Source organism: Kogia breviceps, chromosome 16, assembly GCF_026419965.1.
Source record: "Kogia breviceps isolate mKogBre1 chromosome 16, mKogBre1 haplotype 1, whole genome shotgun sequence".
Lineage (NCBI taxonomy): Eukaryota > Metazoa > Chordata > Mammalia > Artiodactyla > Physeteridae > Kogia > Kogia breviceps.
Window position 1 is genome coordinate 78,490,797 of NC_081325.1, and position 24,123 is coordinate 78,514,919.

Sequence of the window (24,123 nt, forward strand, 5' to 3'; positions counted from 1 at the left end):
TAAACCCCCCACCAGCTCAGGTCTGTATCCCCAGCACTTCCTCAGAGGAAGCCCCATCCGTAGCAGGATGGCTGTGTCTGGAGGCCACAGAGGGCACTTGGATGCTGCTGTCGCGATTCAGGGGAGGGGGTTCGGAGCTGCGGCTCGGGTGCCCTGAGCCCTCCCAGGGCTGGGCGGCAGTTTCCCTGCGCGGAGCTGGACCCTCCAAGGCCCTGCCCTGGACCGGCAGCGCTTTCTCTCGCCTGCTGTGCGGACGCGCTGCCACCTGATCTTAGCTTCGGGGTTACTGTGGCCCCGTGGCCTCCAGGACGGTCAACAGCTGGTTAGTCCGCCCGTGAAGGAGGAGACGCCTGCTGCCCGTGTGGCGTGCGTGGCTGTTGACCTTGAGAAGTTAAATTCTCTGGACTCTCGCGCTCAATCTTTAATCACAAGGCCAGGACCCCCTTCCGTGTGGTTGGGCTCCTTTTCCAGCGTTTTCATTGTCTTGGCTTTCTCCCTAGGTTTGCAGTGAGTGGTGACAAGGTAAGAAACATGTGAGGGAGGAGTGCTAATGGGTGGAGTCCTTGTAAGCATTTGCCCCTGCAGGAGAGCAGTGGCTTGAACCGGAGCGTCTGGATCTTCCGGAGGGGATCGTCTCAGATTCCGGGGCCGCCCCGGAGTTTCCGACTCAGGAAGTCGGGGGCCTGGGGGTTTGCATTTTAAGTTCTCGGGTGACGCCGATGGTGCTGGTCCAGGAAGCAAGACTGGAGGAACACTTAGTAGAAAAGTCTTTGAATCTAGTGCCGCCTTCTCCACTGATTGACCTTGAGCAAAGTGCTAGCTCCTGTCGTGGGTGGATGGACGGACAGACGGATGGATAAGGAAGGATGGGTGGGTGGACGGACGGACCCATGGACGAGGTTGCACACAAGACGGTACAAGATAGAAGCGCTATCCTATTTCAGAGTTTTCGTGTCTCCTGACGAGGACTGACAGCTCCTAGCTCTTTGCATGTTGAAGGAACGAATCATTGGTTTGCATCAGGACATAAGCAGCGAGGCCGTTCACTCCTCCGGTTCAGGTTCAGCCCCAGGACCCTTACTCTTGATCCAAACGTCTTCCCTTGTGCCCTTTTGGTCCCATTATCTCATCTTTTACACCACCTTTAACCACAGTGCAAGAAGCTAAATCCAACTGCTGTCCCAGCTGCTAACTCGGCCTGTGGGGGGCAGGGATGCTGTCCCAGCGCCATCGTTCTAGCGGCACCTGAGTACACGGTGTTCACGTGTCTGACCTGCTCCTTTGAAGGACCCAGGCGTCCCACAGCCGTGTCCTCTGAAAGCCGTGATCAGTTGCAAGAAGTGAGGCTTTGTAGGGATCCTATCGCCGAGCTCCCTGGAGAGCCCCGACAGAGGCCTGACCTGAGCGTCTCTTTGTAGGGAAAACAGACACTGTTGGGTGGAGACTGACGGCCCGGGGGCGGGGCCGCCGCAGCCACAGCCTCTCCTCTCCTGGCCTGTGTGGCCTGCGCCCCCGCCCCGCGGAGTCCGCTGTGCTCCGGGTTGTTCCTAAGGAAACCGCTGGGCTCTGAGGCTGGGCTGGCCGCTGTGGTCCTGCTCCGGCCCCCCTGCACTCCCGCCCCACCTGGGACAGCCTGGCTCCAGCCCAGGACTGTCACCTCCACCCCAGCGCGCCCACTTCTGGCACGGCGGGCTCTGCCCTGGTCGTGCCTGGTCCCTGGGGGATGTGCCCGCCTGGGCAGGGAGCTTCCTCCCTTCTGCGTGGCAGGGCTTGTGGTGGCTCTTCTGCGTCCAGGGTCCCTGGTGATGCTCACCCCTCCCTCCGGACCCCCGACTGGTGCCCATGCCCTGTGGTTGGCGTCACTGGGGCTGACCCGCCTTTTCTCTGCACCAGCCTGAGTCCAACAGCCAGCGAGGCGGCCCGGCCCCCCTCCCCTACCATCAGCCCTGCGAGGAGGGTCCCCTTTCCCCGCCCCCTCGCAGTTCTTCGAGGCGGCGTAACGCTTCCTAGAGGCTTGCTCCGGGTGATAGATGGAACACAGCACGCGCGCGTCTCAGCTATGGCGAGTGGAAACGTGATGACTTTATTTATTTTATTTTTTTCATGATGGCTTTGTTTGAAGAGCTTACACACACAGTGGAGCACGTAAGTGGTGCTGAGGGCAGCGTTGCCTGAAGTTTCACGAACGTGCCTTCGTGGCCGCCCTTGCAGCTGTCCTCTGTCTTGAGATGCTTGCTGCAAGCCCGGTTTCCTCCCCGGAACTGAGCAGGTTGTCTTTCGGATTTGCCGGGTGCCGCCTCTGAGGTTCCAGAGCGCCAGGCTGCACGTCTCCTCGCGGTGTGGGGACCGTTCTCTTCCTGGGGCCGCGGTGCTTTTCCTGGGTTGCTTCAGAGGGTGAACCCGCGAGATGAGGGTGCGGGGGGCTTGGGGTGAGCGGCCCCCGGCCAGCCGGCAGCTGGAGCCTGGTCCTTGCTGCTCTGGTGGGTGGAAAACTCTGAGGATTCACTCAGTGCCTCTTCGTTAGGTGTTTGGTTTTTCACCTTTGGAGTTTGCTTTTTTCCCATACATACATAGACCAAACATGGGCAGTTAACGAGTCAAAGAAATCGTGGGCTCCTCTACAGAACTTAAGATTTGAGCAAATGATTGTCAAAATCTTGTGTTTTAATAAAAGGAAGAATTATATTTTACCAAATAGAAGTCAGCACGTAATTAAGAAGCTCCCTTCAGCCTCACAGCCCCTTGCCCTGTGCAGAGCTGGGGCTTCCCACTCACGGCTCCCCACGCCCTGGCCTCTATCATGCATGTTATTAACTACGTCATTTGACTAACATCCCAGTAATGAAAGGTGGGGATTCTCCAGGCGAGTGAGAAGGAAAAGGGAGCGCCCCGGGGGACTGGGAGTTGGCTCGGAGGGGAGGGGGCCGGGGCCGATGACCCAGGCGGGGCAGGTGTGCGGAGGACACACACTGGCGAGTCCGGGGCCCAGACCCCTTTGCCCAGCTCAGTCGCCACAGATGCACACGTATGAGAGGAAGTCAAACTCTGGGGAGACTTTCAAGAAAATTTAAAGTTGAAAATACAAAAGAGCTGATTGTTCTTTCTCAGCTTTTGAGATACGTGCCTCTTATGTGTCTCGATTGGGGTTTCAACGAACGTCCTGCGGCTTTGCTTTGTTCCATTATGAGTAAGTGTGAAAGAAAGGAGTCCCGTCCCCAAAGCGTGACCGGTCAGTTCCTCCTGTTTATCGTCATCTGCGTGGCCGTGGTACTTGCTTCAGCAAAGGGAAGGACTGGTGTCAGAATGTCACCAAATGATGACATCTTGGACAAGACATTAGGGACGGTGAACTCATGCCCCCAATACGACTTCACTTTTGTAAGGGTGCTTTGTCTTTAAGGACAAAAATTTTTTACTGTTTTGATTCCTGAATCCTTAAGAAGGGGAACGTGTCATTGGTACTGAAGTGATACCGGAGTATGGAAAGCAGTTGAGTGCACGTAGATGGCAGGTCTCCGTGGTTTCTCAGCTTTATAACTTTATGCCTCCATCCAGTCTGGGGGACGCAAGTTTTTTCTGCCTCTTCTCGTCTGAAGCCACAGCCTTAGTGTGGACGGGATCTCTCAGTCCTGTGGACGCTTCCCTCCATTCACGCACCGGACGCTTAGGGAGCCGAAGCGAGGCCGGGCCAGCATGGCACGCACGCCCGCCATGCGGAGCGTGACGGCGAGGTTCTGTCTGGATCCGGAAGCTTCGCCGGGAACAGTCCTCAGACACAACCCTCACTGACCGTGATCAGTGTTAGAACCTGAGCGTTTCACGGGCTGCATCCTTGTTGCCAGCACCGGGAAGACCCTTATGTAAAATGTGGCCCCGCCGCGTCCCAATCTGTGTCTTTGATGTTTGTGGGAATTCCCTGGCGGTCCAGTGGCCAGCATTCCACGATTCCACTGCAGGGGGCACAGGGCCGATCCCTGGTCAGGGAGCTGAGATTGTGCATATGCTGCATGGTGCGGCCAAAAAAAGAGAAAAGGAAAGAAAGAAAGATTTTTGCAAACACAGCTTAGAAAGGGCCTGAATCACCCTGTCATCTGTTATCTGTGTTTTAAGAGATTTCTAAAGTCATACGCCCTGGGCATCATCTCTAGATTGTGTCATGATTGGTCAGTCAGTTGTGACGTATCCTTTATTTAAAGAAATTAAGCATATCATTTAAGAAGCTCGTTTTTAAGAGTAACTAGTTCCAGACTCTACAATGGCCTGTTTCTCCACACATGGTTTTATTCCTGGGTTACAGAAGCCTCCGAGTTTTAGAACCATAACAAGTCCCACAGGTTACCTTGATCGCCCAGCTCCCAGAACTTTCTTTGTTAGAGGGAAGACACGTGCCTGGAAATGACAGAAAGCATCCCTACTCGACGCCCCTCCTGAACACGGAACAGCTTAGGAGGGTCTGGCCGCGCGGCTGCCTCAGGAGCCGTCACTAGATGGGACCACGGGTTGTGGCCGAGAGCGGTGCCAGGTCATGGGACCGAGAGCCCGAGGAGGGATCGTCAGGTGTGTGGCCGCCGGTGGACCTCAGCGCTCACCGGACCCGAGACCACACAGCCAGACGAGTCCCCCCTCCCCCCGACCCAGCGCAACAGGGGCGCCAGGCGCCAGGTCGCGGAAAACCCCGGGGAGGGCTGAAGCGGGCAGTGGGGCCATATGCTCGTCCGTGCTCCGCGGGGCAGGGGCTCCTCGGGGCAGGGGCTCCTCGGGTGCGGGTGTGCCCACCGGTGCGACGGCTTCACGGGAGTCCACTGACTCCACGGGTGAGCCGCGGGCTGCCCTCTGTACACGGTGTCCCAAGAAGAGCGAGGGGCACACCTCGTGCACCTCAGTTTGGAGCGTGGCCTGAGGGCCCGCTGCTGCCCCCTCCGCTCCCGCCTGCATCCCGCCCCCGGAGGGCTGAATTTTCAATCACCCCGTGTCTCACTTGGCCTCAGACCTGCACTAAATGACTCCCTGCGCCCCTGGAAGGATTAAAGGCTCTTTTACTGCCAAAAGCCATGCCATTTATGGAATTTCCTAGTAACTTGAGGCCACGTTGTATGAAATACACCCCTGGGTCCAGAGAAGCGAGCCTGCTTCGTGAATGGCCTTCAGCTTCCCCGGCCAGCATCCTATCAGGAGCCCTGGCTCTCGGGAGTCTTTGTGATCTTTTTCACGGGGTCTTGGGGAGGAAACGCCCGCCAACTGCCGGCAAAATCCCGCAGAGCCTCAGGATGCTTGGACACCCGAGGCCGCAAACGAGCAAGACAAACAGTGTGTGAGTGAGGCCCCAGCGCAGAGCCGACTTTTGGAAAGGGGTTTAATTAGTAATAGCTTTAGAACAGTTAGGTATTCGGGAGAAAGTGGATTAACCACGGCCACGTGGTGGGAAGAGACCGTACTGGGGGGTCATAGACCGTCTGGGCCGGCGCGCAGGGGCGAGTTCTGACCACCGGCCCGAACCCCGGGGTTCAGGGTTCTCTGCGCGAGCCGCACGCACGGGGAGGGACACAGCCCAGGGTGACGGCTCGCTGCGGGCCCTGGTCACCCGCGGCGGCGGCTTCCGTGGATTCGTGGGGAGCACGTTGCCACGTGGCTGTTCCCGAGGCGCCGCACCCAGGTTGCGGGAAGGGGCCCGCGTCCCAGACATGCCGCATCAAACGCACCGTCTGTTTCCTCTGGATCGTGTGCCGGGCCAGCCTCTCTGGGAAGCCGGTGTGGAAACGCAAGCGTGGACGGCGTCTGCTCTGGCTTGGGTGTCGTGTCGTGTCGTGTCGGGAGCGCTCGTGGGAGGAGGGAGAACCTCCCTCCAGGGTCGTGGTGCGGCCCTGTCACCTGGGCTCCGGGAAGGGCGCCCAGGTGCTTCCTCCCACACCCTGCAACCTTGAGCATCTAGTGAGCGCCCGGAGCCCGGGGAGCCTCTGCGTCACACGGCGTAATCGGCACGGAGCTGCGTGCAGGGCTCTGCCACGCCCAGGGCGCCCGGCCGCCGGCCCGCATCACAGGCGTCCCGGGGGGCCTTGGTCGAGGGGCGGGCCCAGCGTCTCTCCGTGGAAAGTGCTGCTCTGGCCAAACAAAGCAGCGTTCGGGTTTCCTCTCCCAGAGCTGGAGCTGCAGGAGTGACAGAGGGCGGAACTGCCAGTTTATTTCAAGAGAGCCCAGGCCGCGTCCCCTGAGGCCCTCCTGCCACGTTGTTTGTTTGGACGTGAGGCTTCCTGAGCTTGGAAGGGGCTTTGGCTCTGGCGGCCCCTGAGGCCGGGAGCTCCGCCACAACTCCCCACCCCCCAAGGAAGGAAACGCCCAGGACTTGCAAGTAGACAGCCGAGCCGAGCCCACGGCCGGAGCCCTTCCCTGACAGTCCTGTGCTCTGCAGCCAGGCCCCCTGTGCACAGCTGCCCGAGTGGCCTGGCGGTGCCGGGCGGCGTGGGGACCGTGGCCTGGACGTGCACGGTAGACCCGAGGCCACCCGGGGGCCTCGTCCCAGCGCAGCGTGCAGCCTGCGCCCGGCACCCCCACTGCACGTCCCCAGAGTCGGCTCGGCTTTCGAGTGAGTGTCCCCGATGGAGCCCCGCAGGGCAGCCTTCGAGTGAGCCTGTCCTGAAGACCCGCTGCCGCCGCTGCCGCTGCGTCCCCGGTGGGGAGACGACATGATGGCCGAGAGGGACGCGTCCCGGGCCCGCCCCTGGCGCTGGCTCTGCCCGCTTCCCCTGCTGCAGTGCTGGAGGCATCGGGCGGCCTCGCGGTGCCCACAGCCCGGTGAGGTGGGACGGGTGGCGCTGGCCGCGGGGCGTGGGGACCAGCGCCTGGGTCCCTTGGCGGGCGGGCGGCTCCCTGTGTATTTCTTTCACCAAAGAAACGTGTGCCACTCACAGGACTCTTCGGAAAGGCTGGAATAGGAAAGCCGTGTTGGGCAGCCTTGACTGAGGCTGGGCTGCAGCTCTTACCTGGTTTCCTTTGTCCTCTGTCCCGAGGGCCCTGGGCTCGGGCTGGGACCACAGTGGGGCAGGCGCGGGGAAGGCTCGGCCCGACGGCGCAGGACAAACCCTCGTGGGTCTCGAAGAACGGTTTTCCCGGCTCACGGCCCCAGGAGCGGGGCTTCCACGGGGCGGACCTGGAGAGAAGAGCCCCGTCTCCATGCTCTGCTCCTCCGGCGGGGCCCCTTCCTCCTTCGGGGACCTGCAGCGGGGAGGGTGGGCGCCGACCGAGGTACGCTCCGCGCGGCCGTGAGGCTGGGACCGCTCCCCGGGACGGACGCCCGTGCGGCTGCGACGTGCAACATCAGAAACAACGGGTCGGAGCCGCGGCCCCTCTGTGCCTCGGCCCTCGGTCCTCTCCTTTGCGGGGAGGGTCGGGCAGCCGTCCGGCGCCGGGGGCACCGAGAGAGAGGGCAGGGCACCCCGACTGGACGGAGCCGCGCGCGTGGCCCCGCTGGAGCTGGACTCGGCCTCGCGCTGCCGGCTCTGTGGCCGTCGTTCTGGGCCCAGCCCCGTGAGCGCCCACGGCGCGCGGCCTTTCGCCAGCTCCGCTGACTTCTGCCCTCAGCTCAGTGCGAGGGGCCGTCGGCAGGGGCTGCGTGGGCCCCCGCCTGGCCCGGAGCACACGGCTGTGAGTGCTGCGTGAGACCTTCTCCCGTCTCCCTCCCAAGGCCACGCTGGGCTGGGCACTCCGCCCAGGCGGCGGCGTCCCCGAGTAGCCTGCGGAGGAGCCCTGGCCTTGGGGATCTGCGCCGTGGCTGTGAGGGTGGCACCCAGGACCCCCAACCCCAGAGGACGGAATTGTTGTCCTGACGCCCCGGGGGGAAGGGTGGGGCCTGAGTCTGCCCCCCACTCCCCAGGCGTGCGTTGGGGCAGTGGATCTAGGCCTCCAGGGGCCCTATGCTGCGAAGTGGGGCCCCGAGGGTCCTCTCTCTATGGAGTTAGGGGGTGGCTGTGACCATCAGAGATCTGGGAGAGGGGGCCATGTGACCGGAGCAGCTTCTCTTCCTGGTTAGCACGTTAGACGCCGTTGTTCTGTGCTCTGCCTGTGGGTCGTGAGGCTCCGGAGCGGACGATGGGCAGTTAACTGCTTCGTGACACACGTGGCCCCTGGTCAGTGTGGATCCGTGCAGCCTCCACCTCCCGCTCCGTCCGTCTGCTCCCCACACCCCGCCCCGTCCGGCCTGGCGCTTCTGGGACCAGTTTCCTGGACCTGCAGGAGCAGTGCCCAAGCTCTCGGGTCGCCACAGCATCACTTTTTCCTGCTCCCATAGAAGCAGTGTGGCCGCAGCTTTCCTTCCTGCCTGTGAGTTTGCCCTGGTTGCTTCCTTGCAAACGCATCCGTGCACATGTCTAGGTCAGGCTGGCCTCTGCATCCCAGGGACGGACCTTCCCCGGCACCTCAGCCGTTTCCCTGGGGTGAATGTGGAAAGAAACACCTTCAAGTAAGGGGACGAACAGAGTCAGACTTCCCGCTGCAAGGGGAGGGTGCAGGAGAAAGTGTGGCTGCGAGGCTGTGGTTTTCTTTGATCGCCCGTGACGGAGAGGCGCGAGCAGGTGACTCATGTGAACGTCAGCTGCCGGTACACCCAAGTGCAGTTCAGTGGCAGAGCTGCTTTGTGGTGGGCTGTCCGGGCAGCTGCGAGTGCTGGCGAGCCCTCCTGGGCCGTTCCGGCAGGACCCGGGCCACGCGCTGGCCGTCGGGTCTCCTCCGGCCTGAGTCCCGTCCTCTCTGTGGGAGGCACCTGGGCTCACCGTGACTGGGGCTCGGATTTAGAGCTTTGCGGCATCACTATCTCATGCGAATGTCACCCACTTTACAGACGGGGAGGGCCAGGTAGCAGTTGTCAGAAATAGCATCGCTTGTCCTGGACGGTCGTCCCGAGTGACAGCCGAGAACAGCCTCTCGGTCCAATTGGCCCCGTGGCCCCGAGCTCGAGACTCCGAAGGTCACAGCATCGAGAACAGTTCACGTACCGAAGCTCATGTCTGGTCACTGGGTGACCTGACCCCGGTGGGTCGCTCTTACCACACGCCTCTCTGGGCTGCAGCCCCCGGCCCTTGCCCAGAGGACGGCGGGGACAGGACGGCCGAGGGGCTGCCTGTTCTAGGGGCACAGGCCTGGGGGGCCGCCGGGTCTCTGCCTGGGTCTCATGTGGGCAGGATGGAGTGTCTCTCCGCCCACCCCTTCCAGCACTTTCTGGAAACACTTTTGGCACCGAGGGGTGGACACTGCAGCCCCCGGGCAGGGTGGGAGCGCCCAGGACGCAGCCCAGGTCCCCCTGAGCCCGCCAGGCATGAAGTTAATCTGGGCAGTGCAGTTTCTGTTTTGATTCTCCGGCTTTTCCGCTCTTGTTGCATGTCCAAATTCCCCTCGGAACTGCTGTTCACATGACAGTAGCATCGACGGACCGGGTGCCATTCTCCCCACATTTGGCTAAAAATACTCAGCTGGTGAATTTTAATTGAGTCAGAGCGGCCATGGGGAAGTGAAACTCGCGCTCCTGGGACCTCAGCGTCTCACGTGGCCCCGAGTCTCAGAAAGCTCAGCTTCCGCCCCAAGAGCAGAGGCCAGGGGAGGCGGGCTGGGGGCGTATCCCCACCGGCAGCAGGTGTCGCTCAGAGCTGCTGGCCAGTGCAGGTGCACGTCAGACCCGGACGTGGAGGTGGGAGAACGTCCGCCACGAGGGCAGAGGCGCCATCAGGTGGGGCACGCCCAGACCGAACCCTCCCGAGGGCCGCGGCGTCGGGCAGAGGTGGCCGCTCTCCGTAGTCTGTCTCTCGAGGGGCCGTAGGCAGTGAACCGAGGCTGGGACGCTTCCCCGGGGAGGCGTGCCCAGTGCCGTCCTGCTGGCGCTGCCGTGTTTGCTGTGATGCCCGGGAGGCGTGAGTAACATCAGCAAACAGCCTGGCAGCTCGCAGGCTGTTTGCAGTGTGGGCGTGGCTGCTCCTCACGGGGCACGAGATGCTTTTTATGTGCTTTACCTGCCGTGCTGGCTTTTCTTTCCCCAGAGTGGTACGGGGGGCAGAAGGGGTTCAGGACCTGTGGGATGCGGTTCTGCGATAGAAAACCATGTATCTAACACGTACAAAAGAGCAAGAAGGAAAAGTGGTGAGGCCTCCTGCTTCATCTGAGTCTCTGCCGGTGGCCCCAGGAGGGAAGAGGGTTCCGAGCCCCCGGCCCAGCGCAGGAGCCTCCACTCGGGTCTGCCTGAGGGTGGGGGTCCCTCTGCATCCTGCCCCCCCAGCCCTGGGGCACCCGAGCTGGGTGGGCAGCAGCAGAGATGCCCCCTCCCCGGCTGGCTGGTGCGGGGCGTGCGGGACCAGTGAGACTGACGGAACACGAGGGGGAGGCCGCGGCCCCTTCCGTCGGGTCCCTGCACCTCCGCGGGCCCGAGGCGGGGCCAGGACGCTCCCTCAGGCCCCCGGTGCCCTAGGCCAGGCGCCCGCGCAGGCTCCGCCCTGTCCTCTAGCGGGTCCGGGCCCCCATGCTCCTCCCCCGAGACCGCCTGTCCCTCCCACCGTCCCCCCTCCCCCAGGAATCAGGCATCTCTTCTGAGCCCAAACCAGTTGGCCCAGCATCTAAGTAATGCTTAGTTATGTCCGGTAGCACAAAGGTAAATGGTGTGTTGGCTTCAGAGAGCTTTTCTTTTGTCAACATCTTTATTGGAGTATAATTGCTTTACAATGGTGAGTGAGTTTCTGCTGTGTAACAAAGTGAATCAGCTATTCGTATACATATATCCCCATATCTCCTCCCTTATTTGGTAGTGTATATGTCCATGCCCCTCTCTCACTTGGTCCCAGCTTACCCTTCCCCCTTCCCGTGTCCTCAGGTCCATTCTCTACATCTGCGTCTTTATTCCTGTCCTGCCCCTAGGCTCATCAGAACCTTTTTGTTTGTTTTTTAGATTACATATATATGTGTTAGCATACGGTATTTGTTTTTCTCTTTCTGACTTACTTCACTCTGTATGACAGTCTCTAGGTCCTTCCACCTCACTACAGATAACTCAGTTTCATTTCTTTTTATGGCTGAGTAATATTCCATTGTATATATGTGCCACATCTTCTTTATCCATTCATCTGTTGACAGACTTAGGTTGCTTCCATGTCCTGGCTATTGTACATAGAGCTGCGGTGAACATTGTGGTACATGACTCTTTTTGAATTATGGTTTTCTCAGGGTATATGCCCAGTAGTGGGATTGCTGGGTCGTATGGTAGTTCTATTTTTAGTTTTTTAAGGAACCTCCATACTGTTCTCCATAGTGGCTGTATCAATTTACATTCCCACCAACAGTGCAGGAGGGTTCCCTTTTCTTCACACCCTCTCCAGCATTTATTGTTTGTAGATTTTAAAAAATTAATTTATTTATTCATTTATTTATTTTTGGCTGCGTTGGGTCTCCGTTGCTGTGCGTGGGCCGTCTCCAGTTACGAGGAGCAGGTGCCACTCATTGAGGTGCGCAGGCTTCTCAAGGTGATGGCATCGCCTGTTGTGGACCATGGGCTCTAGGCGCACGGGCTCAGCAGCTGTGGCACATGGGCTCAGTAGTTGTGGCTCACTTGCTCTAGAGCGCAGGCTCAACAGTTGAGGCACACGGGCTCAGTTGCTCCGCGGCATGTGGGATCCTCCCGGACCAGGGCTCGAACCCATGTCCCCTGCATTGGCAGGAAGATTCTTAACCACTGTGCCACCAGGGAAGTCCCTATTGTTTGTAGATTTTTTGATGATGGCCATTCTGACCGTTGTGAGGTGATACCTCATTGTGGTTTTGATTTGCATTGCTGTAATGATCAGTGATGTTGAGCATCCTTTCAGGTATTTGTAGGATATCTGTATATCTTTTTTGGAGAAATGTCTGTGTAGGTCTTCTGCCCAATTTTGGATTGGGTTGTTTGTTTTTTTGATATTGAGCTGCATAAGCTGCTTGTATATTTTGGAGATTAGTATTTTGTCAGTTGCCTCATTTGCAAATATTTTATCCCATTCTGAGGGTTTTTTCATCCTGTTTCTGGTTTCCTTTGCTGTGCAAAAGCTTTTAGGTTTCATTAGGCCCCACTTGTTGATTTTTATTTTTATTTCCATTTCTCTAGGAGGTGGGTCAAAAAGGATCTTGCTGTGATTTATTTCGTAGAGTGTTCTGCCTATGTTTTCCTCTAAGAGTTTTATAGTGTTTGGCCTTATATTTAGGTCTTTAGTCCCTTTTGAGTTTATTTTTGTGTATGGTGTTAGGAAGTATTCTAATTTCATTCTCTTACATGTAGCTGTCCTGTTTTCCCAGCATGACTTATTGAAGAGGCTGTCTTTTCTCCATCCTGTATTCTTGCCTCCTTCATCAAAGATAAGGTGACCATATGTGCATGTGTTTATCTCTGGGCCTTCCATCCAGTTCCGTTGATCTATATTTCTGTTTTTGTGACAGTACCATACTGTCTTGATTACTGTAGCTTTGTACTATAGTCTGAAGTCCAGGAGCCTGCTTCCTCAAGCTCTGTTTTTCTTTCTCAAGATTGCTTAGGCTATTCGGGGTCTTTTGTGTTTCCATACAAATTGTGAAATTTTTTTGTTCTAGTTCTGTGAAAAATGCCATTGGTGGTTTGATAGGGATTGTATTGAATCTGTAGATTGCTTTGGGTAGCATAGTCATTTTCACAATGTTGATTCTTCCAATCCAAGAACATGGTCTATCTCTCCATCTGTTGGTATCATCTTTAATTTCTTTCATCAGTGTCTTACAGTTTAATGCATACAGGTCTTTGGTCCCCTTAGGTAGGTTTATTCCGAGGTATTTTATTCTTTTTGTTGCAAGGGTGAATGGGAGTGTTTTCTTAATTTCTGTTTCAGATTTTTCATCGTCAGTGTATAGGAATGCAAGAGATTTCTGTGCATTAATTTTGTATCCTGCAACTTTACCAAATTCATTGATTAGCTCTAGTAGTTTTCTGGTAGCATCTTTAGGATTCTCTGCATGTAGTATCATGTCATCTGCAAACAGTGACAGCTTTACTTCTTCTTTTCCGATTTGGATTCCTTTTATTTCTTTTTCTTTTCTGATTGCTGTGGCTAAAACTTCCAAAACTATGTTGAATAATAGTGGTGAGAGTGTACAACCTTGTCTTGTTCCTGATCTTAGAGGAAATGGTTTCAGTTTTTCACCATTGAAAATGATGTTGGCTGTGGGTTTGTCGTATATGGCCTTTATTATGTTGAGGTAAGTTCCCTCTATGCCTACTTTCTGGAGGGTTTTTTAATCATAAATGGATGTTGAATTTTGTTGAAAGCTTTTTCTGAATCTATTGAGATGATCATATGGTTCTTCTCCTTCAATTTGTTAATATGGTGTATCCCATTGATTGATTAGCATGTACTGAAGAACCCTTGCATTCTGGGATAAACCCCACTTGATCATGGTGTATGATCCTATTAATGTGCTGTTGGATTCTGTTTGCTAGTATTTTGTTGAGGATTTTTGCATCTAATTTCATCAGTGATATTGGCCTGTAGTTTTCTTTTTTTGTAGTATCTTTGCCTGGTTTTGGTTTCAGGGTGATGGTGGCCTCATAGAATGAGTTTGGGAGTGTTCCTTCCTCTGCAGTTTTCTGGAAGTGTTTGAGAAGGATAGGTGTTAGCGCTTCTCTAAATGTTTGATAGAATTCACCTGTGAAGCCATCTGGTCTTGGGCTTTTGTTTGTTGGAATATTTTAAATCACTGTTTCAATTTCAGTGCTTGTGCTTCATCTGCTAATATTTTCTATTTCTTCCTGGTTCAGTCTCGGCAGGTTGTGCATTTCTAAGAATTTGTCCAGGTTGTCCATTTTGTTGGCATAGAGCTGCTTGTAGTAGTGTCTCATGATCCTTTGTATTTCTGCAGTGTCAGTTGTTACTTCTCCTTTTTCATTTCTAATTCTGTTGATTTGAGTCTTCTTTCTTTTTTTCTTGATGAGTCTGGCTAAGGGTTTATCAATTGTGTTTATCTCCTCAGAGAACCACCTTTTAGTTTTATTGATCTTTGCTATTGTTTCCTTCATTTCTTTTTCATTTATTTCTGATCTGATCTTTATGATTTCTTTCCTTCTGCTAACCTCGGGGGTTTTTTGTTCTTCTTTCTCTAATAGCTTTATGTGTAAAGTTAGATTGTTTAGTTGAGATTTTTCTTGTTTCTTGAGGTAGGTTTTAAAAATAAAAACAGAGTTTTCTAAAGTGCCGGCAGTGGCCACCCTGGGACCGAGGCCCTCCCGCTGCCCCGCGTGGCGGCAGAGCTGTGAGCCAACCCAACGGCGTTTGTACCACGATTTCCCGAGTCTCCTGCGACGGGAAGCTTGTTTTGGAAACAGCTTTAAACGAGTCATGGCATCTGCCCCTCCCGAGGCATCTTCCCGTTGTCGCTGCGTCTGTCTCCTCCATCCGCTGTCCTCACTCTCGGGGCCATCTTCCCCAGATGTGGGTCCGGTGGGCCCGTGGGCGTCCCCATCTGGTGCCCCCTCGGTTCTCCTGAGCACCCCGCCTGGCAGCACCGCCCACCTGCTGTCTTTCACTTCTGGGCTCCCGTTCGCGAGCCTCCTGCCCGGGATCTGAGCTGCCACCCCCTCGAAACTCTTTCAGCCCTTCAGGCACACCCAGCACTGGCTCAGGCTGGTCTGCACCCCACACCCCGGGTGAGGGCCGCCTTCCTCTGTGCCCTGTGGCCAGGGTCCTGCCACCCTGTGAACGGAGGGGATTGTGAGCCCCGGAGGGTGGGTCACCTTGTTCCGACCCCTCCCTTAAGGAAACTGAGAGCAGCTCGGCGGTCGGATTTAGAATCCAGAATTCCCGAGACCACCGCGGTGCAGCCCAGAAAAGCCCATGTCACCTCTCTACGCCGTCCTAAATCCCACAACGAAAGCCCCTTTGTGCTTTCCGGGTGGTGGGGAGAATGCTGCTGCCTCTCCTCTGGGGGCAGGAAGGGCCCAGTAAGTCAGGCGTCCCTCCGAGCCCTGGACATCTGCCGTCCACTGGCCGAGCCCCCAGGGCGTCCCGGACTCATGGGTGTCCTGGACCCATGGGTGTGCAGTGGACGGACCCAGCCTCACCCTCACTCAGTGGCATCTTATTAACCTAAGGCCCAGCTGTGTTTGCTCTCTGCCCTCACAGCCGCCCGGATTTACTTACTGGGTTTGTGACAGAAGTTGTGGATCCGGCAGGCGGGGCCTGGCCCCCTCCCGGCCCTTCTGTCCAGGTCGCACCTTGTGCAGAACAAATGGAACATTGTTTCATTGTTTTCGCTGCCCTGGAGCGTGGGGAGGGATGGGCGCAGGTGAACACTCGTCCCAGCCCCGCCCGGAAGGCAGGAGATAGTGTGTGCAGCTCTTGTGTCTTTCTTCCGACCGGGCAGGAGAGTCTTCCTGTTCAGCTCGCTCACGCTCACGGGGGTGGGCGGGGGCCGCCCAGCCCTGCTCACAGCCCTGCGCGCGGCGGCCCATCTGCTCTGCGGCCCGCAGGAGGGGGTGCTGAGCCCCTCGCGCTGCCTTCCACCCGAGTGGTTGGGTGTCGCTGGCTTCCGCTGGCCTCGCCCGTGTCCGTCTTTCAGTCCTCTCACGAGAGACGTTCGGGCACCCCCAGGGTAACTGCAATGCACGGTCACCGTGTAGCGTGAGGCCGGGATAAAAGCCAGAACTAAGCACTTGCCGCGGCCCCCCCTCCGGTCCTGCTGTGGACGGGCCTAAAACGCCGGGGCTCCTCCCTGCGGTGGCCGGGAGAGGAAAGCACGCGTGCGTGCGGGAACACGGGGCGCAGGCGTGCGGCGAAGCGCGGGGTCGAGCGGTGCTCAGAGGGAGGGGCGGGCGTGCAGGCCGGGCTGGGGCCCTGTGGGGTGTGGCGTCTGCCGCCCCGGGGGGTGACTGGGCGCCAGAATCGGGTTGCAGTCAGATGGAAGGGAAGCCAGAGAGACAGAGAAGCAGCCTGGCTCCACCGCAGCCGGGCTGGGTGCCCGTGGACCAGCTTTGATGCCGCGGGGCGGGGGTGCGCTCGGCCCCGGTTTCATGCGTCCCATCTCCGGCCGCCCATGAAATGCGGTCAGAGCCCCCGGTGCCCTTGGCACTTGAACCCCACAGGCAGAGGGCAGACAGGCAGAGCTGCACCCCGCCGCACGTCGCCGCCAGCCTTGACGCCCCCTTGGCGGGAAGCGCGGGTCGGAGGCGTGCGTGCTGAGAGCCGGCAAGGCGCCTGGTCTGGCAATTCTGGCCGCAGGGGAGGCCCAGGGCACGGAGGGGGGGGGGCGTCAGCCGAGTGGTTGCGGCTGCAACAGCGACAAGCGCGCTCCCTTCCCCAAAGGGGCCGGGAGACTCAGAGCACAGCCTCGCGGCGGCCTTCCGTGACTCTGCCGCGGGCCCGCGAGCCCGCGTCCCCTTCCTCTCGGGCTCGCTGTGAACTCGGGCCTGGAAGGGCGTAAGTCATCTTGGGGGAGGATGAAGAAGAGACAGCCCTTGCGAGGGTCCAGGGCGCATGGACGGTGCTGAGGACCGGCGTGGGGCGCCCGTGGAGGGTGGGCAGGAGACTCTAGTCCAGCCGCCAAATAAAGCCAGAATCATCGCAAGGCCTCCGGGGCAGGTAAAGGAATCGGGGGAAGGAGCTATGTGCCTGGAGCCTGGGGCCAGGGCTAGACCCCCGATAGACCCTGAGCCGGGACGTGGGACCGGGGGACGGGTGGGGGTGCTCGTCTTCCGCGAGCGCTGGTTTAAGACTGGAGGGCGCCGGCTGCAGACTCGCATCCAGCTGGTTGCGTGGACCACGGTGCTTGCGGGAGCCGAGAGGTTGCCTGGGGCCAAGCTGCCTTCGCAGGCAGCTCTGCCCGGTGGCCGCCCACCCGCCTTTCGGATCCTGCACATTGTGGCGGCACGTGCCCCGGGGTGGGGTCCCCGCACACCTTCCTAGGTCCTCACGGCTGCATCCACGGCTGGAGCTTGTGCGGAAGCGGGGGGCGCGAGGACCGCCGCTCAGGCCAGCTCCTCAGGACCTGCCTGTCTTTCCAAGAAGGCTGCTTCTTATCCTGTGACCGTGGGGGACCTTGGGGGCAGGGGTGATGCATTCAGCTTAGGAGAGCCGGGTGGACGGGGCTGCAGGAGACAAAAAGCAGGGCAGAGCCCCGGAGCATCTTAATGTAAGGGGCAGCAGCTGGGGGTGGGAAGGACCCGGGCTGCAAGGATCATGGGGCCTTAGCAGGGCAGTGAGGTCAGGGAGGGGGCCGGGGAGGGGGCCAGGGGCCAACTAGGCCTGGGGGCCTGGAGAGGACTGAGTAGCCGCTGTGTCCAATTTCCCCGCTGCCTGAGGCTTTGCTGATCAGGGACACCTGCCTCACAGGTTGCCATGACGATGAAACAGGACCAGGTGGCAAGGGTGGCCTCGGCAAACAAGGGCGCGCCTGTGAGTGAGGGACGGTCCCTCCCACGTTATCGCCAGCGGGTCCTGGCTGGAGAGGGTGGCGGCTTGGTCCAGGGAGCGCAGCCGTGCCCACGAGGAGACTGTCCTCGGTTAGCTTGTCTTGCATCCCTGGGCAAGGAAGAATGAATACCAAGTGTCTGTAACTTTACAGGACCAGCGAGGCGGGAGGTCAGGGTGCGGTCGGGGGTGCGCCCTTGTGTGCTCAGAGCATGCCGTCGCCCGTACCGCGTGCTAAATATGCACCTGTGACCCGGAACACTGCGTTTTCTCGTTGAATTCCGTGCCTGCGTGTCCTTCCAGCTAAGGGAGCCCCTGCAGGGTCACGGGGGAAGCTGGAGCGCCCTTCGCAGCGGTTTCTCTGGGGAACAGAGGCCCTTCCCCTGCCCGCTGCCTTTCTCTCAGGGCGTCCGCCTGGGGCCCATGGTCGGCAGCCTCTGGCCTCCAGTTCCTCTCCGACCCCCAGGCCTCCTTCCCTGGATTCTCTGCACCCCCTCCTGCCGCTGGTTCTTTCCCCATCTTGCGCTGGTCGCCTGCCTGTACTGCTGGGCAGAGCCGCATACAATTGCCTTCTTTGTAGGTTTAAAAGGTTTGAATATCCGCAAACTCACCAAACCCTGCACCTGGGAGAGCCTTTACATCTTAAGCAAACACCCTCGTGGCCCAGCGGCCAGCCCTGGGGCCAGGTCCTGAGTGAGCTCACAGGCCTGGGTCGCAGCCAACTCTGCAGAAGTAACCAGTGTCAGCTGATCCGGGCTGAGGTCTCGAATCCCCCCCCCCCAGATGGACACGCCCGCCAGCCCGAGAGCCGCAAGTCGGTGGCATCCATCCGTGTGCGACTCTGGGCTGCGGCTCAGCTGTCCTGCAGTGTGACTTGTCATCCCTGGCCCAGGGCCTGTCCTTGAGGCTCTGCGGGGCATCAGCTACTGAGCCGTCCCCAGAGACTGCGAGAAATGTCTGCGTGCCCTTTGGCCGCAGCTGGCCCGCACACCCTTCCTCACTACCGTGCACGGCCCACTCTTGAGAGCGCGGCATCGGGTGGACGTGAAAACCAGGGGCCGAAGCGATGGTCCTGGAGCCGTCAGCACAGCCAGAGGAAGACCCCGGCGGCTTCCAGGCCTGTGGCGGAGCCTGTGGTCAAGGGCCACGTGGGGGGCAGCTGGGCGCACAGGGACTGACGCGGAGGCCCGAGGCCGAAGAGAGCCGTGCGAGCATGGACCTGTGGTCCGGACGCCACCCCGAGGGCCTCTGGGGCTGCGGAGAGCCAGTGTGGGGAGGTGACTGCAGAGGGAATAGCCGCCTCCTCCCTCCTCTCCCGCCCGTCCGAGATCACGTTCCTTTCCTCACGCACCTGCCCTGGGCTGCTGGAGCTGTAGCGGGGGCTCGGCCCTGGGGGGCAGCAGCAGACACAAGCTGAGGCGCAGACGTGGGCACCCGGCTGCCGCGGACGCGGGAACGGGGCTGGCGGTGTGCCGACGGGTCAGTGGTGCCAGTGCCCCTCAGCTCTCCGGTCTTTGGGGTAGAGAGACCAGGCGCTGATTAACCGTGAGGGGTTTGCCCTGATGCTCCCCTGACCGTGGCTCCCAGCCTCCTCTGACCCCTCCCACCGGACCCCACGCCTCAGTGGCCGCAGCCGCACGTTTCCTGGATGAACAGATCACGTGTCTTTAGAGGGAAACCTACAAACCAGTAGCTCTCTTTTTAAACTCGGAGTCGGGGATCCGGAGCGGACCGGTTTTAAAGGAGAGCGCGGTGCCTTCTGGCTGGTTCTGCACAAGCACAGGGCGGGCATGAGGACTCCACCCTCCAGACCCGTGGGCCTCGGACCTCACCTCGGAGGCCACGCAACTCAGCAGTGGGCCTGGCACGCATCTCACGTTCAAGTGCAGCCTGGAGAGGAAACGTTGGGGCTGGAGAAGGGCGCCCGCAGCTGAACCTGTGAGCCCAGAGCTCGCGGCCCAGCAGCTGGCTGAGGAGCGTGGTGACCTGCCTGAGACAGTGGCCTGCAGGTCGGGCCTTCGACCTTGACTCGGTCGGGAAGGAAGGACGGTGGAAGCAGGCGAGGCTGGACGACGTACCCCAGGCGTGCGCCATGACCTCCTGGTAAAAGCATGTTGGGCCTGAAGACTCCTTTCTCAGAACGGTCACCTCTCATGCTGTCGGTCACTCACTCGGCAGGCGTCCACCACCATGCTGGATGCCCAAGGTGTCCCTGGGGCAGGAGGGGCCGTTGTGGTCTCCGCGGGGTCAGAGGCCAGCCACCCTGAGCGTGATTCTGGAGGCGGGGCAGGACCCGCCTGAGGTGTGAGCCGCAGGCCACGTGTCGGGGGATGTGGGCGAGGGCTGCTCAGGGAGGAGGTGGGCCGGCCCAGCCACAGAGGGCCTTGCCCACCATGCTGGGAGCTGCATCCCGACCTGCAGGAACGGCCGTGGTCTCAGCCCCTGGGTGGAGGGTGTGAGAGCTGTGCTCGAGGGAGGCCGCAGAGGAGCTGTTACAAGGAAGACGTGGGAACCATCCAGCAAAGGTCCAGGTCAGACCCGGGACCACGTGACGCGCGACGGGAGCGTGGACGGGGCGCGTGTTGGCTGTGCCTTGACCGGTGCCCCCAGTGGCCTGAGCTGCTGGACTCCACAGCTTCCTCTGGGGTGAGCGGCCTGGGGCCCAGGCAGGGGGAGAGCACATCTGCCTCATTCCCACAATGGAGAGGACGGAGCCCTCGCTGCCCGTGGATGCACAGCCACGGGCAGTCCTGGTCCAGCCGGAGGACCGTTCCCTCCAGGTGGGTCGGCTCCAGGCTAGACTCAGCCCCTCGGGTCCTTCCTGCTGGAGATCTGGTCCTTGGGGGGCTGCCTGGCCTCCCCCTCCCCCGGGAGCGCCACCTGCAGAACCGAACCCTGCGTTTTAACATGCTCCCCCGGACCGCCCTCGCCCCGCGGCGGCCGCCCCCCCAGTCCCATTTTCCTTGTTCTCAGCCACCTCCCTGGCCCCCAGCCCCTGGCGGCGATGTTCTGAGGCCTGGCTGCCCAGGACCTGGGGGGTCGCCCCTGGGAGGTCCTGGCCGGGTCCTGCGCCCCCAACCCCGGCCGTCCTGCCTCCCGCCCGCCCGGCTTAGGGAGCCGCTGAGCGCGGGGCCCCGCAGGGAGGATCTGGACGGGCGACGGGGAGGGAGCCGGCGCTGCGTGAGCCCTGCCACCGCCTGGCCGCACGGTTAACCGGCGGCGGGCAGCGTAAGGGAGCCGACCGCAGGCCCCGGGCTCGGGACGGCCAACCCGAGGCCCCGGGGAGCGCCCGGGTGCTCGCACTCCGGGCGGCGGCGCGAACATGGAGCCCGACCGCGTCCCTTTGTGCGCCCAGCACGGGCGTTCCGGGCGGCCGGTCGCCACCCCCTGACGCTGCCGGCGGGCGACAGCATGACCTTAAGCCTCCTCTCCCTGCTGTCGCGGGACCTGTCCGCGCTGTGGCTGCTCCTGAAGACCCGCACAGGTGCGCGGCCGGTGGGCGCCGTGGGGACCGTGCGCGAGGGGGCGGGGCCCTGGGGGCCTGGCGCGTCGCCCGCGCCGGACTCGGGACTTGTCCGCGGGGTCCGGGCCGGGTGGCGGGCGCGGAAGGGAGCTTCCTGGTGGGCGTGCCGCGCGTCCCCCCCATCCCCATCCTCGTCCTCGGGCAGCGCCTGCCGGGTACGGGGCCACAGTCGCCGCTCCCCTGGAAGCTCCTTTGTTCCGGCTGCGGGAGACCTGGCGATGCCGGGGGCGGGGGGGGGGCCGCCGGTGGGGGCTCTCCACGCAGCGGGACCAGGGCTGGACCGGGGCGGGGGGGGAGCCCCGGGGGGCGGTCTGCAGCTCGCGCTCCTGTACCTGCCTGGCTGGGGGAGGGTCACACCCGTGGTGACCGAGAACAAAGAGCTGGGCCCGGGAGGGCGCCCAGTTTCCTGGGCTCGTTTCTAGGGACGGAAGGTCTCGCTTGGAAGTAGTTTGTCGTGAGTTCATTTTGCTGTGGGGGCTTCTGCTGAGGATTGAGCAACACCGCGTTAGATAGTCTTTTGTCAGTTTTAATGAATCAGCCGCAGCCTAGCCTTCAGTGCGTGAGGTTTCCGGTTTTATAACGAGGTGACCCGTAGGTGAGACGCGGGAATCAGTGAGTTTCCTGACGGACGAGGCTCAGGACGGTGACCGCCTGCCAGGCCGGAGCACAAGCTGGTACACGGGGTGCGAGCGTGTGATTCACGCCTGAGGTGGCAGCACGGTGACAAGGCTGGGATCCTGGAAGGAACGCCTCCTGGGGCGTAGAGCTCAGAGGCTCGCCAGTGGGCTGTGCGTTCGCTACCGAATGCTGGCGTCTCCCCTCCTGTGGACCCGCGTGGTCATCAAAGCCGTCCCTTTGTTTCCAAACTACACTCCGGCTCTGATTCTTAGCTCGTTCCCTCAAAAATTCTAGGTGTTTTTCTAACACGTGCTTTATTTTTTTTAAGATAAACGGGCTCTTGAGTGAATGTCCTGAGGCAATTTGGGGTGCCTGAGGGGTGGAGGGCTTCTCCCCCAGTCTCTGGAAACCATCCACTGGTTTCCTACAGAAGGAAGCGTTTGTCCAGTTTCCCAGAGTTCTTGGCACATGTGATGGGACCTCTCCCTTGGTGTTGCCGGGGAACACTCCCCAGGTGGCCCGTACCCGGCCCGTAATCGGATGCTGACTTTCGTGAGCGCCTGCTGTTTGCAGACAGGTTGCTGCACCTCCTTCCTCACTCCTGCTCAGGCTGCACAGGATCGCGGGGTGGGGTGGGGCGGCGCGGTTGGCACCGGCCAAGCCGGCAGCTGGGCCCTGGGCAGATGGAGGGGATGAGAGTCACGTGGCGAGACCACAGCTCCACGTCCAGGGCAGCAGAGCCCGCGGAGCAGGACAGGAGGGCTGAGCCACGCTCCCAGACCAGGGCCGGGGTCTCCCGTCCTGTCCCTTCTGAAACCAGTGAGGTCGCCGGCTGTGCACAAGCCGCCACTGCCGAACCCCCAGCTCCCTCTCCGTCACCCCTTCTCCACTCCCTCCTCTCTCTGTCTCTGTGTCTCTCTCACTTGGTCTGTCTCGCTGTGTCTGTGTGTGTCATTGTCTCTGCCTCTCTCCCTCTCTCTGTGTCTCTTCCCCTCTCTGTCTCTCCCCCTCAGTCCCTCTGTCTGTCTGTGTCTTTCTCAGTCTGTCTCTCTCCCCTGTCTCCTGCGTGTGCCCGGGGCTCCGCGGTCAAGCGCCAGCGGGGCAGCGTCCGTGGAGGGCCCAAGCCCCGCTCTGCTCTGTGCCGCCCCATCTGGCGGTCAGGGACCCCGTCAGCAGGGCCGCCTGGGTGAGGCTCAGGGTGACATGCGCCCCCCGTCCCTGTCGCCCAGGGCCCCAGCCTCCTCTGCCCTGTGCGTCATTTCTGGGTTTTTTTGTGGGGTGTGTTTTGAGAAGGTTAATGCAGTTCCTTGTTTGGTCTTAGATTTATCAAGCTGCGGACACTTAGGAAGTGGGAGTCGAAGAGCGTGTCCACCATCGAGGGGAGGGTTTGGGGCGCTTCTGGGGCCCTTGCAGAAGCATGGTGTGGCTGTCAGGGCTGCACTGGCCTCCCACACGGCCCGTTCTGTGAGCTGCTTCCGAGGGTAGATCTGGACAGGTCCCCGGGGGTACTGGTCCCAGCCCCGCCTTCCGCCCTCGGAGCGAGGAGGGGCGGCAGTAGGTGGACATCCCTGAGCTTTATGGACGTGCTGCTTTTTACTGTTGACGCGTGGTTGTTTTAGGAAAGAGCTGTCGCACATCTCCTTCATTTCCAAACAGCAGTGGGCTCACACGTGTGTGTGTCTGGGGTGTGTTTGTGAGACGTGGCCGACAAGCTGCCGGGGGCCCAGCGTGGCGGGAGGCTTGACCCAAAGCCGAGTGAGGGTGGGGCCTTGCTGCCGGCGCGCCGCTCGGACCCGCTGGGTTTCACTGAACCCCGAAGTGCCCGCGTCCGAAGAGGGCGTGGTGGTGGTGTGGCTTGAAGGGTGTGTGAGCTGCTGGCCGTCGGCCCCCCGGGAAGGCTCCACATCCTCTCCAGGCCCTTGGGGCACCTCCTGTGCCCTCTGCCCGGCGCGTCCTGCGGGGAGGCCGGGCCAGCGTGACCCCAGCCGCAGCCCCCGTCCCCGTCATCTCCAGGGCCTGGAATCCCATCTGGACCGTGTCCCTGATCTCTGTGGAGGCCCCACCCAGCCGGGATGAGATGCAAACGGCACAAGGGCGGGTTCCACCTAACTGGGCGCCCGAGGGTCGCTGCTTTGGGAACAGGCCGGAGCCCGCGGGACTTCCAGCGCAGCTCAGACCGAAGCTGGGGGCCTGCCTGCTGGGGGCTGCGGTTCTGCTCTCGGACCCGCTCTTCCGCAGGGACGTGGGCCGCTGGGTGCGTGTTTAAGTGGCAACATTAGGTCATCAGGGAGGTGCCCTCGGGCCCAGGACGCCCCGGAGAAGGAGGAAGGTTCGGAAAGGACTGACCCTCAGGCCCTGGGCGGGGGCGGAGCAGTGAGGCCCAGGAGACAGACGCCCACCGTCTGGCCCGGGGGCTGCTTCGCGCCTGCACCTGCAGGTTCCCCGCCCCTTTCCAGCGTGGCCGGGCTCTGGGGGCTCCCAGGAGCCATGGGGAGCCGGTGGGTCTCAGCAGTTCCGCCCACTGCGTCGCCGTAACTTTGGGTCGTGGTGCGTGAC

The 24,123-nt window shown here is 60.4% G+C and overlaps 1 protein-coding gene across 10 annotated transcripts in view; it reads left to right on the top strand.

Moving 5' to 3' along the window:
• Window positions 1-24,123, top strand: part of MCF2L (MCF.2 cell line derived transforming sequence like) — a 123,095-nt gene that overhangs the window by 40,578 nt on the left and 58,394 nt on the right. The window contains exon 1 of one of the 10 annotated variants that reach the window (XM_067016853.1): window positions 6,390-6,789. The exons of 7 other annotated variants lie outside the window; for them this stretch is intronic. In XM_067016853.1, coding sequence (XP_066872954.1) covers window positions 6,681-6,789 — 109 coding nt within the window. In that variant the 5' untranslated portion in view covers window positions 6,390-6,680. Of the gene's footprint in view, window positions 1-6,389; window positions 6,790-9,644; window positions 9,713-20,725; window positions 20,911-24,123 lie in introns of those variants that run through there. 2 more of the 10 variants (XM_067016858.1, XM_067016856.1) reach the window with 2 other exon arrangements.